General features: G+C 39.6%; 1 protein-coding gene across 1 annotated transcript in view; it reads right to left on the reverse strand.

Moving 5' to 3' along the window:
• Window positions 1–18,833, reverse strand: part of LAMA3 (laminin subunit alpha 3) — a 241,953-nt gene that overhangs the window by 27,818 nt on the left and 195,302 nt on the right. The window contains exons 51-62 of the mRNA XM_079943103.1: window positions 18,641–18,782; window positions 17,702–17,804; window positions 16,629–16,745; window positions 16,364–16,543; window positions 15,672–15,814; window positions 7,367–7,537; window positions 5,779–5,930; window positions 5,454–5,616; window positions 4,894–5,027; window positions 3,889–4,033; window positions 1,723–1,842; window positions 1,059–1,192 (exon numbers count right to left, since the gene is read on the reverse strand). Of these exons, the coding sequence (XP_079799229.1) occupies window positions 1,059–1,192; window positions 1,723–1,842; window positions 3,889–4,033; window positions 4,894–5,027; window positions 5,454–5,616; window positions 5,779–5,930; window positions 7,367–7,537; window positions 15,672–15,814; window positions 16,364–16,543; window positions 16,629–16,745; window positions 17,702–17,804; window positions 18,641–18,782 (1,704 nt within the window). The remainder of the gene's footprint in view (window positions 1–1,058; window positions 1,193–1,722; window positions 1,843–3,888; window positions 4,034–4,893; window positions 5,028–5,453; window positions 5,617–5,778; window positions 5,931–7,366; window positions 7,538–15,671; window positions 15,815–16,363; window positions 16,544–16,628; window positions 16,746–17,701; window positions 17,805–18,640; window positions 18,783–18,833) is intronic.

Consider the following 18,833-nt stretch of genomic DNA (forward strand, 5'->3'; position numbering starts at 1 on the left):
ATCTTGTATAAAAGTAATCATCACCAAACGTTTTGGGAGTGCTCTTAGCTTAGTCATGAGGCTGTACCACACACATCATTGTCAGCTATCTAAAAGCCTTTTCTGTAGGATGCAAACATATTAATAAAATGTAAAAGTTATTTTTAAGTGTACCTCAAAATGGTGTTCGTTTTTCTCATTCAGGCTAAGCTTTACTTCCATTCAAATTAATTTAATTCATTCATGTATTCATTCATCCGAGAAACAGTTAGGCCCCTAGTCCATGCTCAATAAACGTAAGGGGGCAGGTGATACAGATGTGCCTTCCATCCTAGGAGGTACTTCCTGAAGGAGTGGCCCCAGCTTTCAGTGTCCAGGGCCGCCTGTCAGGCCAGGGGCTACCTGCTCTCTCCTCTGTGTCTCCAAGGGCCCCAGGCCACAGCCCCTGTTCTTACTGGCAGTGTTGTCAACACCAAGCCTACTCCTCATGGATTCTCTCCTCCCAGGAATGACAATGGGGGGGTGGCACACAATTCCCCCCCCCGCCCCCCCCACCCAGCCTCTTTCGAATGGCCAGTCCAGTTATCCAGTATTCACAGCCTGTTTTACTCTGTTGGCTAACACTGTTAATACTGAAAAGTTAATTCTTTGTGTTTGCTTTTTGCTAGAATTTTAAAAAGGTAGACCCTACCACTTCCCTGGTGGCGCTGTGGTTAAGAATCCACCTGCCAGTGCAGGGGACTTGGGTTCAAGCCAGGGAAGATCCCACATGCCACAGAGTAACTAAGCCCGTGAGCCACAACTACTGAGCCCACGCACCGCAGCTACTGAAGCCCGCGCACCTAGAGCCTGTGCTCTGCAGCAAGAGAAGCCACCACAATGAGAACCCTGCGCACCGCAAGAAAGAGTAGCCCCCGCTCGCCGCAACTAGAGAAAGCCCACACGCAGCAACGAAGACCCAACACAGCCAAAAATAAATAAATAAAATCTACGTTAAAAAAAAAAAAGGTAGACTAATCGGTAGCAATCATAACTCTTGAGAGGTGATCTGCTTCTTTAAAAGAAAAAACTCATCTTACCTTTCCCTGATTGAAATTGGAATTCCTCCCAGATAATATGTGCTGAAATCAAGTATATCACCTTCAATTTTAATGCTTTGAGAGTCCACGTTTATCCGCATAAGTTTTTGGGCTTTTCCAATTTTGATCAGAATCTGAAATAAAGGAGAGATGAATCAGCAAGCAATGAGAAATAAAAGAATCCTATTCACAGTGGTTCAGAGTTATTATGTGTTTGCCTTCCTTCAGGTTCATTTATATACATGGTATATATACATGCGCTCTGAGAAGTAGCTCATTTGCATAAAATTATTAAAACACTTAAATAGAAATGTTTGCTTTTTTTTTTTTTTTTTAATTTTGTTATTTTTGGCTGTGCCACGCGGCTTGCGGGATCTTAGTTCTTTGACCAGGGATCAAAACTGTGCCCTCGGCAGTGAAAGCGCAGAGTCCTAACCACTGGACCACCAGGGAATTCCCAAAATGTTTGCATTTGAAATTAATCATGTTTTATCTGTGCCACACAGATGTTACATATTTCATGCCCCAAATGTTCAGATTTTAAAAGGACGTGTCTCTCAGTTAATAACTATAAGTTCATCTGGTAATAGAAAAGGGTTCTGAGCACTGACTTAAAGGACTGAGAACATTTAACAATCCAAATAAACAGACTCGAAGGATATACCAAATGATCTTTCCCGTCGTTTATGATGCCTCTAATTCCTTTTTCTTTTGGTTGCTCTGAATTCAGTTTGTATCGCACCATGAGACTGCCATCTTCTATATTTAGAGATATGAAGCGATCCTAGAGCACGGAAACAATGTAGATTACCATAAGACTCGGGGAAGAGCTAGAACGCTGGAACCAGGGATGCTCTCAAATTCCAGACTGCTCGCAGCTTCAGCTGCCTCTTTAGTCCGAAGGAACAATAGTGCTGTAATATCCAACTCCGAGGACAGGTATGACGGTTAAATCTTGCAAATCATGTTACACATCATATACAGTGCTTGGCACACAGGAAGGAAACAATAAATGCTAGCTATTGTCACGATTTTGTTTTATAACAATCTATAACCAGCATGTAAAAATGGAAACTGAAAAGCTACAGATCATTAATATCATTTGAAAATATGACTGCTACCTGTTGGAGAGAGGTAGGGTCTTCCTCAAACTCCAAACATTTTCCACCATGTGTTTTCTGACATACTCCTATGTCTCCTCTAGCTTTCACTTAAGTGTTCCTTGGGGACCCCAAATAGGGCCTCTTCCCTCCCACTACTCTCTTTGCCTTGGCAATCACAGTCACTTCTGTGGTTCCAATCCAGGTGTGCCCATGAGCCCAAATATTTTTCTCCAGCCTAGACCTGTCTTTTCAGGGCCAGGTCTGTACATCTGATTGCCTAATTGCTATTGCTTGCATGCCTCACAGATATCTCAAATTCAGAATATCTCTAACAGAACTTATGTTCTACGTGACTCCCAAGCCTGTCTCTCTGCCCTTCACCCTGTTCTCTTCTTTCTCTCTCTCTCTCGTCACTAATCACCTTGCTGAGCCAGCCACAAACCTACTAGGGGTCATAATTGCATCCCCATCACGGTGTAAGGCACATACTTGAGCCAACCATTTCCTTAGTGGAAGGGTAAGCTGAGGAATGTCTGGTATAGGACTGGAAAGTTGGCTCTTACACAGTTTCCTGATGAAACTCTCTTTGAAGTCTACTTCCAGAGTCCTTACCTGAAAGGAAAATCAGTCCTTATCTGGATCCTAAACCTTGCTCTTAGAAGCCAGTGAGGGTTCATCACACTCATAAATAATAGAATAGCATCCTACTTAACAGCAGCACTGGAGATAATTTTCTCTTATCTGGTTACTAATGGCATTTCATAAGTTTTCTTCTACTATAAGTAGTATTTCTGGTTCTTAGTCTCCCAGAACTTCGAAATGTAATACAAAGAAGACCTTGTTCTGGAAAACAACTGCCTTGCTCTGAAGATGCTGTCTGACTGCTCAGCTCTCTGCATTCTTCAGGCAGTCAGGACCTCCCCAAACCATCAGAACTGGTTCAGCCTTGGAATCTCCTGAGGGGTCCAGACCAACCCCAGAGAGGAGAGTTGGACCAGGTCTGTGTCCCTACCCCAGACAGAAGGGTCTGGTAAAATCCCAAGCTCCACACCAATCCTACATTCTCAGATGGGAGATCCCTCGGGCTGATCCACATTTCTCCACAAATACTACCTACGCAGCAGCTACAGAAGCACTCTGCTCTCAGGAGAGGTTAAGTCCAGCACCATCTACCAGCAGATGGCGCTGACGATCACTCATAGATGGTCACTTTTGGCCCTTTCTAAACTAGGAGACTTAAGTATGGCCTCTAGGAACCTCAGCTGCTTGAAAACAGAGAAGCTTCCTAGACCTGGCAAGTCAAGGGTCAGACAGAGACAAAATCCCATACAGCCTGGAAACAGTCCGACCAAGAATCAAACAGCAGGAGGTCAAACAGTCTAGCTTTCAGAGACCCCAGGAGGTCTTAACGTTTTTTAGGCAGAAAATAAGCAGATTACTAGGCAGATAGTAGTTTTCAAAGAATAAAACTGACAACACAAAAGAATGGGAAAGGGGCAATTTCTCCCACATTTTGGTGGCATCTTCTCAAGTTACGGATTACTTGCCTTACTAAAACACACACTCGCACAGGCAAAGAAAGTAGAATTGGGTCAAGGGAAAGGATGCAGCTAACATTTGCACATTGTTTTTCAGATCCGTTGGTTGTTTGTAATAACCCAGTTACCCCCAAATTGCTCAAATGAATGGACATATTTGGTAGTATCTGGATGCTTGTTATAGATTACCTGGTTTTCTGCAAAGAACAGCAAACCTCTATCCACGGTGGTCTGAATTGTCTGTCCAAAGGTTGGGAAGGGAGCATTTGGTTGAGTTGGAACTCGAGCATAGCCTGTACCTTCAAAATAATTTTTGTCTGATTCTTCCTTTCTCCTGTGAACACCAATCATCGTAAGTTAGAGCACAGCAGCAAAGGACTGCCAGGAAAGTGTTCTTATTAATACGAGAGGAAAAAGGGAGCAAAGCCCATGCAATCGAGTTGTCATGATTTTGTTAAAGAAGAGGAAACATCTTTTTTAAAAAAATTTTTGTTGGAGTATAGTTGCTTTATAATGTTGTGTTAGTTTCTACTGTACAGCAAAGTGAATCAGCTATACGTATACATATATTCCCTCTTTTTTGGATTTTCTTCCCATTTAGGTCACCACAGCCTGCTATTTCTCCTGGATGTGCCCTTACACTCTATGATGATCAAACCCTAGCTCAACCCTAGAGATACTATTCAGGATTCCCTTTTGAAAATGTCTACTTAGGAAGATGTGGCCCCGCAGCTGAAGACCTTGCAATATAAGAAATTATTAACTTGAAATATAATTTTGTTCTGAGGAGTAAATACTCAGTCTGTCTCGTATTAGAATCTTCCAAATCTTTTAAACTATAGGGTAGGTCAGGAGCTCAAGGCAGCAACTTTCAAATAGGTTCATATGGCAAAGTCATGGTGTACTTTAGGGACCACGATTTTTTTTTTGAAGTTTACAGTAAATAAATAGTCTGTGCCTAAATCAGGTACCAACGAAGGCTGAATATTTTGTGGTAGGAGGCACCAAAAATTGAAGAAAGATTTATTTTTTCAAAATCGAGAAAATTCTATAATCTAATATTTTATACAAATAAGGAAAAGACTTTTTCTTATTTAATTTATATTCCTTAAATAACAATTACACATATTTTATGTAATATAACTGCAAGCTACCGAAATCACAAAGAGACACCAGCTTATAGGTTTTATTTACCTTCTACAAGGCTCCACTTTTGTCGTGTTGAGATTGAAAGTCTTTTTGAAGTTGTACAAGCTCAGAACATTTTCATTGAGGTCATCTAATTCAATACAACCTTTGTATGGAGGGAATCTCAGTCTACTAGGAAGCTAAAAAAAACAAAACCAAAAAATCTTCCACTAATTGAACAAAGGACAATGAACAGGCTGACCAGGAAACAGTATAACTCTATCACTTTTAACCATCAACATAACATAGCGGGTAAGCATGGGGACCCTAGAGCCAGATACTCTGGCTTTGCTATTTTCTAGCTGTCTGATCTTGGGCAGGTTATTCAACCTCTCTGTTTCAGTTTCCTCATCTGTGAAATAGGAAAGATAGTGATGCTTGTTTAAATTAATATACTTAAGCCTAGATCACTGCACATAAAAGAACTCAGTGAGTGTTAGCCATTGTCACTGGATATCCTGTAAGAATACACAGTTAAATCCATTTTGTATATAACCGATTAAAACATCATTATGCCAAATTAAATTTTAAATATTTTCATTCCGTGAAAAAACATTCACACTTACTCTAAAATCAGATGGGTAACCTCCAACGTAAAATACAACATTTTCAGGGTCTAAATCGAGGAGTGTGTTGCTATCCCCACTATCCATGTCATGGAATTGAGGTGCTTCTGGCTTACTGGATGTGGCTTTTCGGGTGTAATTAAGCCTTGCAAACTGATAAATTCTGTTTAAAAATAAATTAGATAATAAAGTTATATAAAAATTTATGAGAAGATGAAAGAAATCAAAGCCAAAATACTAAAAATGGGGTTCAGCGATGCATACAATGAAAGTTTGGCGAGTGTAGGTCAGATTAACAAAGAGCAGTAATCAATCAGACTCGCACCTCTGGAATTTCACCCGGTCCATAACTGCCTCCTGAGTTTCGCTCCTGGTCAAGGTCTGGCCTACTTGGAGTTCAGCCTCGCGTTCTCCCAGGTTGTAGACACTCGTGAGCTGGCCATCTACGACTGCCATGCCTATGTAGTCCCTGGAGGCCTGGAGACAAAAAGGCCACCTCAGAGCACTTCACATACTGAATTCTCTCAACTTCCCATCCCAAAAGAGCGCATTTCTAATAACTAACAGCTTTCATTCAGTTCACCCTGGGCAGACAGAATGCATGAGGCGCACCCTGGCATAAGATAATACAGACAGCACAGTTCATTGACAATGTCTGCACTGTTTTTGCTCTCGTTATCATGAGGGCACTCATTTATCCACTCCTCCATTCTCTCAATCTGCAAATATTTGCCAAGCACCTGACGTAAAGATGAACCATATACGGGTTCAGGCCTCCATGCGATTTTGTTCTGGTAAAGGAGATAAACCATTTACGTTATTCCAGCCCCATACAAGGTCCCCTCAACACTCTGGGCATGCCTGTTCACCCTGTGTTATCACGGTCAGCGACGTATGTACCTTACTTCCCTGTTAGAATGTGAGCACCTTAGGTAAAAACAAATTTTTGAAAACTGTGGTAAAATATATAACAACATGAAATTTACCACTTTAACCTGTTTTAAGGGTACATTAAGTACATTCAGGAAACAAATTTTTGTTTATCATAAATACAGGGTATGGTACCTAGTAGGTATATGGTATACATTTGCTGAGGGAGCAGTCATGGGCATTTTGCCGTAATACAAAGCAAAAAGTCATGTCATAAGAAAGTTACAAATAAAGTCCCAATACCTTGAAGCATGAACGGGTGACCAGTAATAGTGCTGATTTTAGGAATCCTTAAATACAAAGCCCACAGTGACAGCCAACCATTTCCTAATTTCCCAGAATTTCTGAGAACCATGTTTCAGGAATTTCTTTTCCAATCATGTAGAATAACCTAGTCAGTGATTACCTTTTCCTCTGACACTTAGGTAGAAGAGATGTATTTTAAGAGGAGGGATTAAAAGCTAAAATAAACTATTTGAAATGCCTGTAACAGTGGTGGTTTAAAGAATTTAGAATTATAGAGATGGGGCAACTGTATTTCTCACTAATGAGGCAGGAGAGGCTGCATTTCACTCTAGGCCTCATTCACAGATGGTCACCACCCCAGACACGTGGAAGGGTCTGCGGCTGGGCTCCCTGAGAAGAGGACAGAGTCCAGCGCTATGAGGAAGAACTACTCTGATCTCCATGAAGCCTTGGTACTGCAGCCCTGGTTGTAAGGGGAGGGGTACTGATCTTCAACCCCAGGTGTGGACGTGCTCACGTGTACACACATGTGTGCCTACATGCCGGGCCCATCAGGCCAGGCCTCTCGATCCCCCAGCCAAGGACAATCGGTAATTGACGGGAGATTCCCCCTGTGGAGCCACCAGAGGCGACGGCATTTCCTCCTGCTGTGTCGTTGGCAGTGACACAGTCGTGTCACGCATCTCAAAAACCATATTCTGTTTTAAGAACAAGAGGAACGTCAAAGCAATACTTACATCTTTATTTCCGAGGTACATCACAAACATATTCTCGGTCCCCCCACTTTCTGTTGATTCAGGTCTTTGGAGAAACAAAGAAAGAGAAGTGTATCCTTTCAAATCCTCCAGGTCATGTGGCAGCCGCACTTCCACTCCAGATTTACCGTTGAACCTCATGGGGATGGCGACCTGCGAGGGACAAGATCCAGGGTGTTAGCTGTTCCAGATGAGGAAGGTGAGGGTGCTCAAGGTGGTGGCTTGTGACTGCGTAGCTGCTCCCAAGTTGCTATGATAGGGAGCAAAGGAGTGTGGGTGCCTCCTAGGCCTGGAGGCTACACTCAGCTGCATGCGGAATAAAGCATTTGTGTTCTTCCTGCCTCAGGCGAGGGGCTTTGGGAAGCGCGGTTAGTCCTCTGTGGCAGCAACAGTAATCATCATAATAAATTATTCCTATTATTGTCACTATGATGGCTATAATATTAATTTGTATTAACCCTATTGTTAAAATATTTCTATCATAATAATATAATATATTAATATACAGAATAATATGGGCTTTAGATAATATATTATAATATAGGGTATTATAGTTATAGGTTTATAATACATACTAATAGGGTTAATATAATATTAATATTATAATCCTATTAATATTATTATATATTATAGTATAATATAAAACTACATTATATACAAAATATTATTAATAGGGTTATGATATTAATATTATATTACCCTTACTAATAGGTATTATAGCCCTATTAATATATAAGATTAATATTATATAACTATAATAATAATTATTATTAGTCCAAGCCTAGAAGGTTTTTGTGCAAATGAGCTAACATATATGGAAGCACTTAGCATGATACCTGGCATACAGTAGATGTACAATACATCAAAAATATCTTTTTTAAAAAAGAACTCTTTAAGGAATCTTTGCCATTAACATATTACCTGTTATATCTGCATTTATTACAGGCATTCAGTCCTTAAAAATATGTGCATCACGGTTCTCTAGAATATGTGTCTTAAACTCAGGGTGAAGGACTATTTTTTCCCTCTACTCTTCTCTGGATCAATACTTTTATAAAATATATGAGAAATTAAATTACTAAAAAATGAAATAAAGGAGGTATGCAAAATACACATCCACTGATCCAATGCTTGGATGTTGAAGCAATTCAAATTATTGAAAGTTTCTAAACATTTACTCTTAATTTTGTACTTATATATAACGGAGCAGTAATAAAAGTTCTCTGACTAGCTCTGGTCTTTGGACCCCCTTGGGTAGCTCTGCATTAAAAACACAGAAAATAAATATTCTCTAACGATCTAAAGAATAACTCTAGGAATGATACTTACACCAACTCTACATTTTATCTCCCAAGCATTTAAGTATTTATGGAGGACCTTGTATATGCAAGGCATCAGGCAGGGAGGCTTAGTGATGCATGAGCTGTAGTCTCTCCAAGGTGCCCATGACCGATGGAGCTCCCCTCCCCTACACTCACAGGCTCATTTTATGCCCTTCTCTTCTACTAGCCCTCTACCCTCCATATACCCCACACATCCTGAGTCTATCCATGCCCTTCTGCTTTTTGTCACCTGGAAAACTCCTACTCATTAAAAAATTTTTTTAATTAAGAAAACATTTTATGGACAAGCCTCTTAGATAGCCTCATCCACCAGAGGGCAGACAGCAGAAGCAAGAAGAACTACAATCCTGCAGCCTGTGGAGCAAAAACCACATTCACAGAAAGATAGACAAGATGAAAAGGCAGAGGGCTATGTACCAGATGAAGGAACAAGATAAAACCCCAGAAAAACAACTAAATGAAGTGGAGATAGGCAACCTTCCAGAAAAAGAATTCAGAATAATGTGTGAAGATGATCCAGGACCTCGGAAAAACAATGCAGGCAAAGATCGAGAAGATGCAAGAAATGTTTAACAAAGACCTGGAAGAATTAAAGAATAAATACCTAGAAGAATTAAAGAAGAAACAAACAGAGATGAACAATACAATCACTGAAATGAAAAATACACTAGAAGGAATCAATAGCAGAATAACTGAGGCAGAAGAACGGATAAGTGACCTGGAAGGCAGAATGGTGAAATTCACTGCCACGGAACAGAATAAAGAAAAAAGAATGAAAAGAAATGAAGACAGCCTAAGAGACTTCTGGGACAACATTAAATGCAACAACATTTGCATTATAGGGGTCCCAGAAGGAGAAGAGAGAGAAAAGGACCCGAGAAAATATTTGAAGAGAGTATAATTGAAAACTTCCCTAACATGGGCAAGGAAATAGCCACCCAAGTCCAGGAAGCTCAGAGAGTCCCATGCAGAATAAACCCAAGGAGAAACACACCGAGACACATAGTAATCAAATTGACAAAAATTAAAGACAAAGAAAAATTATTGAAAGCAACAAGGGAAAAATGACAAATAACATACAAGGGAACTCGCATAAGGTTAACAGCTGATTTCTCAGCAGAAACTCTACAAGCCAGAAGGGAGTGGCATGGTATATTTAAAGTGATGAAAGGGAAGAACCTACAACCAAGATTACTCTACCTGGCAAGGATCTCATTCAGATTTGACAGAGAAATCAAAAGCTTTACAGACAAGCAAAAGCTAAGAGAATTCAGCACCACCAAACCAGCTCTACAACAAAGGCTAAAGGAACTTCTCTAAGTGGGAAACACAAGAGAAGAAAAGGACCTACAAAAACAAACCCATAACAATTAAGAAAATGGTAATAGGAACATACATATCAATAATTACCCTAAACATGAATCGATTAAATGCTCCAACCAAAAGACACAGGCTCGCTGAATGGATACAAAGACCAGACCCATATATATGCTGTCTACAAGAGACCCACTTCAGACCTAGGGACACATACAGACTGAAAATGAGGGGATGGAAAAAGATATTCCGTGCAAATGGAAATCAAAAGAAAGCTGGAGTAGCAGTACTCATATCAGATAAAATAGACCTTAAAATAAAGAATGTTATAAGAGACAAGGAAGGACACTACATAATGATCAAGGGATCAATCCAAGAAGAAGATATAACAATTATGAATATATACGCACCCAACATAGGAGCACCTCAATACATAAGGCAACTGCTAAGAGCTCTAAAAGAGGAAATTGACAGTAACAGAATAATAGTGGGGGACTTTAACATCTCATTACACCAATGGACAGATCATCCAAACAGAAAATTAATAAGGAAACACAAGCTTTAAATGACACAACAGACCAGATAGATTTAATTGATATTTATAGGACATTCCATCCAAAAACAGCAGATTACACTTTCTTCTCAAGTGCGCATGGAACATTCTCCAGGATAGTTCACATCTTGGGTCACAAATCAAGCCTCAGTAAATTTAAGAAAATTGAAATCATATCAAGCAACTTTTCTGACCACAACACTATGAGATTAGAAATCAATTACAGGGAAAAATATGTAAAAAGTACAAACACATGGAGGCTAAACAATACATTACTAAATAACCAAGAGATCACTGAGGAAATCAAAGAGGGAATCAAAAAATACCTAGAGACAAATTACAATGAAAACACAATGATCCAAAGCCTATGGGATGCAGCAGAAGCAGTTCTAAGAGGGAAGTTTATAGCTATACAAGCCTACCTCAAGAAACAAGAAAAATCTCAAATAAACAATCTAACCTTACACCTAAAGGAACTAGGGAAAGAAGAACAAACAAAACCTAAAGTTAGTAGAAGGAGGGAAATCATAAAGACGAGAGCAGAAATAAATGAAATAGAAACAAAAAAAACAATAGCAAAGATCAATAAAACTAAAAGCTGGTTCTTCGAGAAGATAAACAAAATTGATAAACCATGAGCCAGACTCATCAAGAAAAAGAGGGAGAGGACTCAAATCAATAAAATTAGAAATGAAAAAGGGGAAGTTACAGCAGAAATACAAAGCAACCTAAGAGACTACTACAAGCAATTCTATGCCAATAAAATGGACAACCTAGAAGAAATGGACAAATTCTTAGAAAGGTATAACCTTCAAGACTGAACCAGGAAGAAATAGAAAATATGAACAGACCAATCACAAGCACTGAAATTGAAACTGTCTTTAAAAATCTTCCAACAAACAAAAGTCCAGGAATAGATGGCTTCACAGGTGAATTCTATCAAACATATAGAGAAGAGATAACAACCATCCTTCTCAAACTCTTCCAAAAAATTGCAGAGGAAGGAACACTCCCAAACTCATTCTATGAGGCCACCATCACCCTGATACCAAAACCAGACAAAGACACTACAAAAAAAGAAAATTACAGACCAATAGCACTCATGAACATAGATGCAAAAATCCTCAACAAAATACCAGCAAACAGAATCCAGCAACACATTAAAAGGATCATACACCATGATCAAGTGGGATTTATCCCAGGTATGCAAGGATTCTTCAGTATATGCAAATCAATCAATGTGATACACCATATTAAAAAATTGAAGGAGAAAAACCATATGATCATCTAAATAGATGCAGAAAAGCTTTTGACAAAATTCAACACCCATTTATGATAAAAACTCTCCAGGAAGTGGGCACAAAGGGAACCTACCTCAACATAATAAAGGCCATATATGACAAACCCACAGCAAACATCATTCTCAATGGTGAAAAACTGAAACCATTTCCTCTAAGATCAGGAGCAAGATAAGGATGTCCACTCTGACCACTATTATTCAACATAGTTTTGGAAGTCCTAGCCACGGCAATCAGAGAAGAAAAAGAAATAAAAGGAATACAAATTGGAAAAGAAGAAGTAAAACTGTCACTGTTTGCAGGTGACATGATACTATACCTAGAGAATCATAAAGATGCCACCAGAAAACTTCTAGAGCTAATCAATGAATTTGGTAAAGTTGCAGGATACAAAATTAATGCACAGAAATCTCTTGCATTCCTATACACTAAGGATGAAAAATCTGAAAGAGAAATTAAGGGAACACTCCCATTTACCATTGCAACAAAAAGAATAAAATACCTAGGAATAAACCTACCTAAGGAGACAAAAGACCTGTATGCAGAAAACTATAAGACACTGATGAAAGAAATTAAAGATGATACCAACAGATGGAGAGATATACCATATTCTTGGATTGGAAGAATAAATATTGTGAAAATGACTATACTACCCAAAGCAATCTACAGATTCAATGCAATCCCTATCAAATTACCAACGGCATTTTTTACAGAACTAGAACAAAAAGATCTTAAAATTTGTATGGAGACACAAAAGACCCCAAATAGCCAAAGCAGTCTTGAGGGAAAAAAGTGGAGCTGGAGGACTCAGACTCCCTGACTTCAGACTATACTACAAACCTACTGTAATCAAGACAGTATGGTACTGTCACAAAAACAGAAATGTAGATCAATGGAACAGGATAGAAATCCCAGAGATAAACCCATGCACCTATGGTCAACTAATCTATGACAAAGGAGGCAAGGATATACAATGGAGAAAAGACAATCTCTTCAATAAGTGGTGCTGGGAAAACTGGACAGCTACATGTAAAAGAATTAGAACACCCCCTAACACCATACACAAAAATAAACTCAAAATGGATTAGAGACCTAAATATAAGACCGGACACTATAAAACTCTTAGAGGAAAACATAGGAAGGACACTCTTTAACATAAATCACAGCAAGATCTTTTTTGATCTACTTCCTAGAGTAATGGAAATAAAAACAAAAATAAACAAATGGGACCTAATGAAACGTAAAAGCTTTTGCACAGCAAAGGAAATCATAAACAAGACATAAAGACAACCCTCAGAATGGGAGAAAATATTTGTAAATGAATCAATGGACAAAGGATTAATCTCCAAAATATATAAACAGCCCATGCAGCTCAATATTACAAAACCAAACAACCCAATCAAAAAATGGACAGAAGACCTAAATAGACGTTTCTCCAAAGAAGCCATACAGATGGCCAAGAAGCACTTGAAAAGCTGCTCAACATCACTAATTATTAGAGAAATGCAAATCAAAACTACAATGAGGTATCACCTCACACCAGTTAGAATGGGCATCATCAGAAAATCTACAAACAACAAATGGTGGAGAGGGTGTGGAGAAATGGGAACACTCTTGTGCTGTTGGTGGGAATGTAAATTGATACAGCCACTATGGAGAACAGTATGGGGGTTCCTTAAAAAACTAAAAACAGAATTACCATATGACCCAGCAATCCCACTACTGGGCATATACCATGAGAAAACCATAATTCAAAAAGACACATGCACCCCAATGTTCACTGCAGCACTATTTACAATAGCCAGGTCATGGAAGCAACCTAAATGCCCATCGACAGACGAATGGATAAAGAAGTTGTGGTACATATATACAATGGAATGTTACTCAGCCATAAAAAGGAACGAAATTGGGTTATTTGTAGAGATGTGGCTGGATCTAGAGACTGTCATACAGAGTGAAGTAAGTCAGAAAGAGAAAAACAAATATCGTATATTAATGCATATATGTGCAACCTAGAAAAATGGTACAGATGAACCGGTTTGCAGGGCAGAAATAGAGACACAGATGTAGAGAACAAAAGTATGGACACCAAGGGGGGAAAGCGGTGGTGGGGTGTGATGAATTGGGAGATTAGGATTGACATATATACACTAATATGTATTAAATTGATAACTAATAAGAACCTGCTGTATAAAAAATAAATAAATTTCAAAAAAAACATTTTATGAACACAAAAAAAGAGACTACACCTGCATATGCACGACCTTCTTAAGAAATTAAGCATTACTGCTATGACTGAATCCCATCATGTATCCCACCCTGTTCCCAGTCTGCTCTCCCTTCTCAGAGGTCACCACTATGCTGGATTTGGACTCCCATGCCCTGCTTCTCATGTGTGTTTTAATATTTTTACTAAATATCATTTATCTATAAACTGTAACTAGTCTTATTTTCGTAAGTGACAGAGCAGAGATCAAAACAAGGCAGTCTGCCTCGGTTAACCAGTTCTAAGCCACTGTACTATTTATACACTTCAGAGTATGTTCAGTAAATCAGTGAATGAACACAGAAGGGCAAAAGCTAGAAACATGCTTTTTCATTTGCTTTTTATAAGATGCGTATGGGTATGAAGAGGGTAGTTTCTGCCAAACTGTGCCTTAGGCTCTTTGTTTTTCTGCTAAAAATTTTGTGTTGGGAGTCATTCTCTTTCCTAAAAGAAAAGGCAGCTTTTGAGGCTCAAAAGACGTAATACTGAGCCTGGAAATCAACCATGGTGCCTCCAGGGCAGTGATATTCTGACTTGGCTTTCCAACTCTCTATCTCCAAATATCTCATAGGGAGGTGGCTGAAAAATACAAGATATTTCATTTACATTATTTTAGGATAAGACAAATTGTGAGGGAGAAGCGTAAGGAATTCAAGTAAATAATGTTAGATTAAAATTAGAAAGGCTGATGGAATTTTCCAATGAAGGAAAATTGCTGTAATCTCCTATTCAGAACACTGCTCATGTTGGTAGGAACCATTCCTCCATCCTCAATAAAAGTGGATTCTACAACTTCCAAGTTAAAATGAGAAGGTAGGTCTTGTTCAGTATCACATCTGCACGTTCCAATCACAGAACCCTTACTCGAACTTGCAATAACACTTTACCAACTGGAGCCTGGAGGAGAATCCTGCTTCCTGTCTGCATGAGTCAGTGAGAAGGAAACTGCTCCAGGTCCTTGATGTACCAGATCATCTAAGGGATGAAGATGACGTGTACTTTTGAAGGATGACAGGAGGAAATGAACTTGCACATTGGGAGCAACCAAAGAATTATGGCAAGAAAGACAACCAGGGGACTTGGGCGCAGTGGTTGAGAATCTGCCTGCCAATGGAGGGGACACAGGTTCGATTCCGGGCCCAGGAAGATCTCACATGCTGCGGAGCAACTAAGCCCGTACACCACAACTACTGAGCATGTGCTCTAGAGCCGGTGAGCCGCAACTACCAAGCCCACGCACCACAGCTACTGAAGCCCGCGCGCCTAGAGCCCATGCTCCGCAACGAGAGAAGCCACCACAGTAAGAAGCTCACGCACCGCAACAAAGAGTGGCCCCCGCTCGCCTCAACCAGAGAAAGCTTGCGCACAGCAACAAAGACGCAACGCAGCCAAAAAATAAATAAAAAGACAGACAACCAGTTCTTGAGCACATAGATACCTTTCCTTTCCTAATGAATGGAGTAACTTATCAAAGAATGAGCCTTGGTGCCTGGCAATGTGGGGACACACCCACCTTATTCGCAGCATCTCTGGCCTGCTGAATTAGCTCCCGTATGCGGTCCATGTTGTCAGAGATGTTGCCCAGTGGCAACAGCTGTTGGTTGATACTTTCAATCTTGCTCAAAAGATCAGGCAGTTTGCTGGTTAATTTCTTTACTGTTGGTGAGATTACAAAACAGAAATTTATCATTGTGAGTTGAGAAAAGGTTAAATACAGATGTTCTCATTGATAGTACTTGTCAAGTGGTATGTCTGGGTCCCAAACGTTGGACAGGATGACTCAGAATCAGGTAATACAGTTTCTATATTATAGAAATATATATTATACATATTTCTATATAAATACATCATGGATCTTATTCTGCAATCTAGATATCAAATCATCTTTCTTGACCACTATAAAAAATAAATCTTTGCTTTTTGATCTTTAATATTAATAATAATTCAATTCCTCATAATTCAGGGACCTATATCTCCACTCTATAAAAGGGAAAATCAATAGCAATGTTCATGGATTTTTTTCAAAAATCCTACTTGGTCCTTTTCACTAACAGAATAGCCATACTCTCTGAATGGATTATGTGAAGTTGTTTTTAGTATTTTAATTTCTAAGATCAGACTTTACCAGGGAAAAATTAAAACTGACCAAAGCACATACTGATGGAGAAAATGGATAATATGTCCAGGGCAGAGAATGCCTGCTACCTGAATTATCTGCATCGGTGAGAGCCTTGTTGAAGTCTTCACTCCCGGTGCTCCGATAGGTATCCTTAATTCTTCCCACGTCTGTCTGAATGGGGTTGAGCCCATCTAGAACATCATTTGTGATGTCGTTGGCATTTCTGACCATGCTCTTTGCACTATTGATTATACCATCAATGTCATCTAATGCACACACAAACAGGGAGGGGTAAGTATCTAAAATGCTCGACAAAAGAAGCCAAGTCCAGTGGGTTAGGGAGCTGCTGACCTCTCTGTATCCCACGAAGATCATCGCGGATGGTCGTGAGATTGGTGTCTACCAGCCCTTTCTGAACGGTCATAATTTTCAGAGTTTGCTGCAGGTTGCTGAGAGCCGGACTGATTTCTAAAATAAAATAAAGCAGCAAGAGGCAATTACCCTAAAGATCTTGATCATCTGTGGGTATTGGTGACCCCTGAAGTAGCCAAGGTCTGCACAGCATTGAGCAGACCTGCATCTTAGCAGTCATCCCCGAGATGCCCACTGCATGCACCTAGACCCACAGGTCCTCCAGTTACAGAGGCCAGGAGCATATAGAGCCCGTGTTACCAGGCTCCTTGGAAATGCACATGAGGAAAGGGAGAGGTGTAATAACTCATTTTAATTTTTAAAAATGAAAAAAGATAAATAAATAAATATATTTATTTACTGGTAGAAGGCATCTAACTGCTTTGAAAGGATTAAGAAGGTAAGTGAGGGCTATGAGCTTGGATGGCTGCTCAGCTACGAATGACCACAGGAGACCAGAGAAAATCAAGACACAGCATTTTCTGAACAGAGGAATTTGGTGAGATCGAGACGGTTTAATTATTTTTTAAAAAAATCAAATTAAATAAGTAGAAAAAGTTCAAAGACAAAAATTTAAAAATCTTCATGCCCCATAGTGGTAGTGATTTTTGGTACTTTCAGTTGCTAAGATTTTAGGGCTTAAGAAATTTTGAAGCAGTTGCTCTAATGACCTGAAACTAATTACCTGGGCCTTAAGTAAGAAAGCAGCACTGTACATACCTCAATGCTATGTGGGTCCACACGGGATTAAACTAAGAATCCCCTCCCCAAACCCAAGGCCAGGCCGAAACAGGCCTATCAGCCTCAAGATTTACTTAGATTTATGAGGTTCTAGTTAATTTGGTATATGTTAGAATATTGGGTAGACACATCCCAGCTATGAGTTTGCAAAGTATCATTTGCATGGACACTGAGATTCAAGAAGTGCGTTTGCTTCTAGGGCTGCCTCTCCTGGTCTCATAGGTTGTTTCCAAGTCTTTGACTATCCCAGCCTCCACCCTAACCCTCAGTACCTTGCTGTAGCTTCTTCTGGGTTATCTTGGCTTCATTTAACAGTTTATCGCTGTTGGAACTCAGGGTTTTAGCTTTTCTTGGAACATCTTCCTTTATCACTGTCTGAAAGCAAAGTGTTTATCAGCTTTAAATGTGATACACCTTAGGAAATATAGTGTAAGAGTTTTCATCCTACCCCAAAGCCCTTATCTTTAAAGAATGAGGTTAGAAGGTAAGGAGGAGGTTTAAAAAGACTGTTCCTTAAAAGATACAGTCAGGGCTCTAAGAAGACGTCTGTGGCTTAGGGAGGCGGACCCATCTCTGCTGATATAATGACAAATTGTGTGACACCTTCTCATTTTCTCACTGTCACTTGTACAATACCCTCTGCAATAATGGAGGACAGAGCTAAAATGTTTTTAGGCTTTTAATCTTCGGGAGATAAAAATCTTCAACCTTCTGAGGTCTGTCCCCTAATTCTCTCATAGTTAATAATTTGTTCTTTATTTTTAGACCTAGGAATATTATATGATGCATTTAAGATACCATAGGACTCCACAGACATGCCCAGGTGTAAGACAAATGACAGGAAATAAATGGTTATAAAATTGTGTACAAAAATTTCTCTTCTTTGGTAAATGTTAATGCTCAATACTCAGTCACAGCATAAAAACATATCTGGTAAGAAGCAGGGTATAACACTTTCATGGTTCAAAATCAATAATCAGTGTGATTTCTATCTGGTTTTACAAATGATTTTTAAAAGTGGGCTACATTTATCAAACAGCCAAGTATATACAGAAATGACTTATATCTAGAGCAAGTTCGAGTCTATTCTATATAACAAATTCTGGTCTAAAATAATGCTTTTTTCTATTCCTTGGTGCACGCAGAAAGAAGATAGGAAAATGAGTCGTCTCCAGAGTGCCTGGAGAGAAGGTACCAGTGCAGGTGCTCACCTGGAGGGCAGCCTCAGACGCGCTGGTGGCCTTGTCCGCTGCATCCTCGGCTGCTTTGATGGCATTGAGGATGTTCTCATAGGCGGTGGCAGCGTCCACGGCACAGCGTACCAGCTCATCCCCACTGGTGTTCCTCTTGATCCTAGAAAATGGTACAGGAGAGGGCTCCAGCGGCCCCCCTGCCTGCAGCTGA

The sequence above is a fragment of the Stenella coeruleoalba genome (genome assembly GCF_951394435.1).
Source record: "Stenella coeruleoalba genome assembly, chromosome: 14".
In the NCBI taxonomy this organism is placed as follows: domain Eukaryota; kingdom Metazoa; phylum Chordata; class Mammalia; order Artiodactyla; family Delphinidae; genus Stenella; species Stenella coeruleoalba.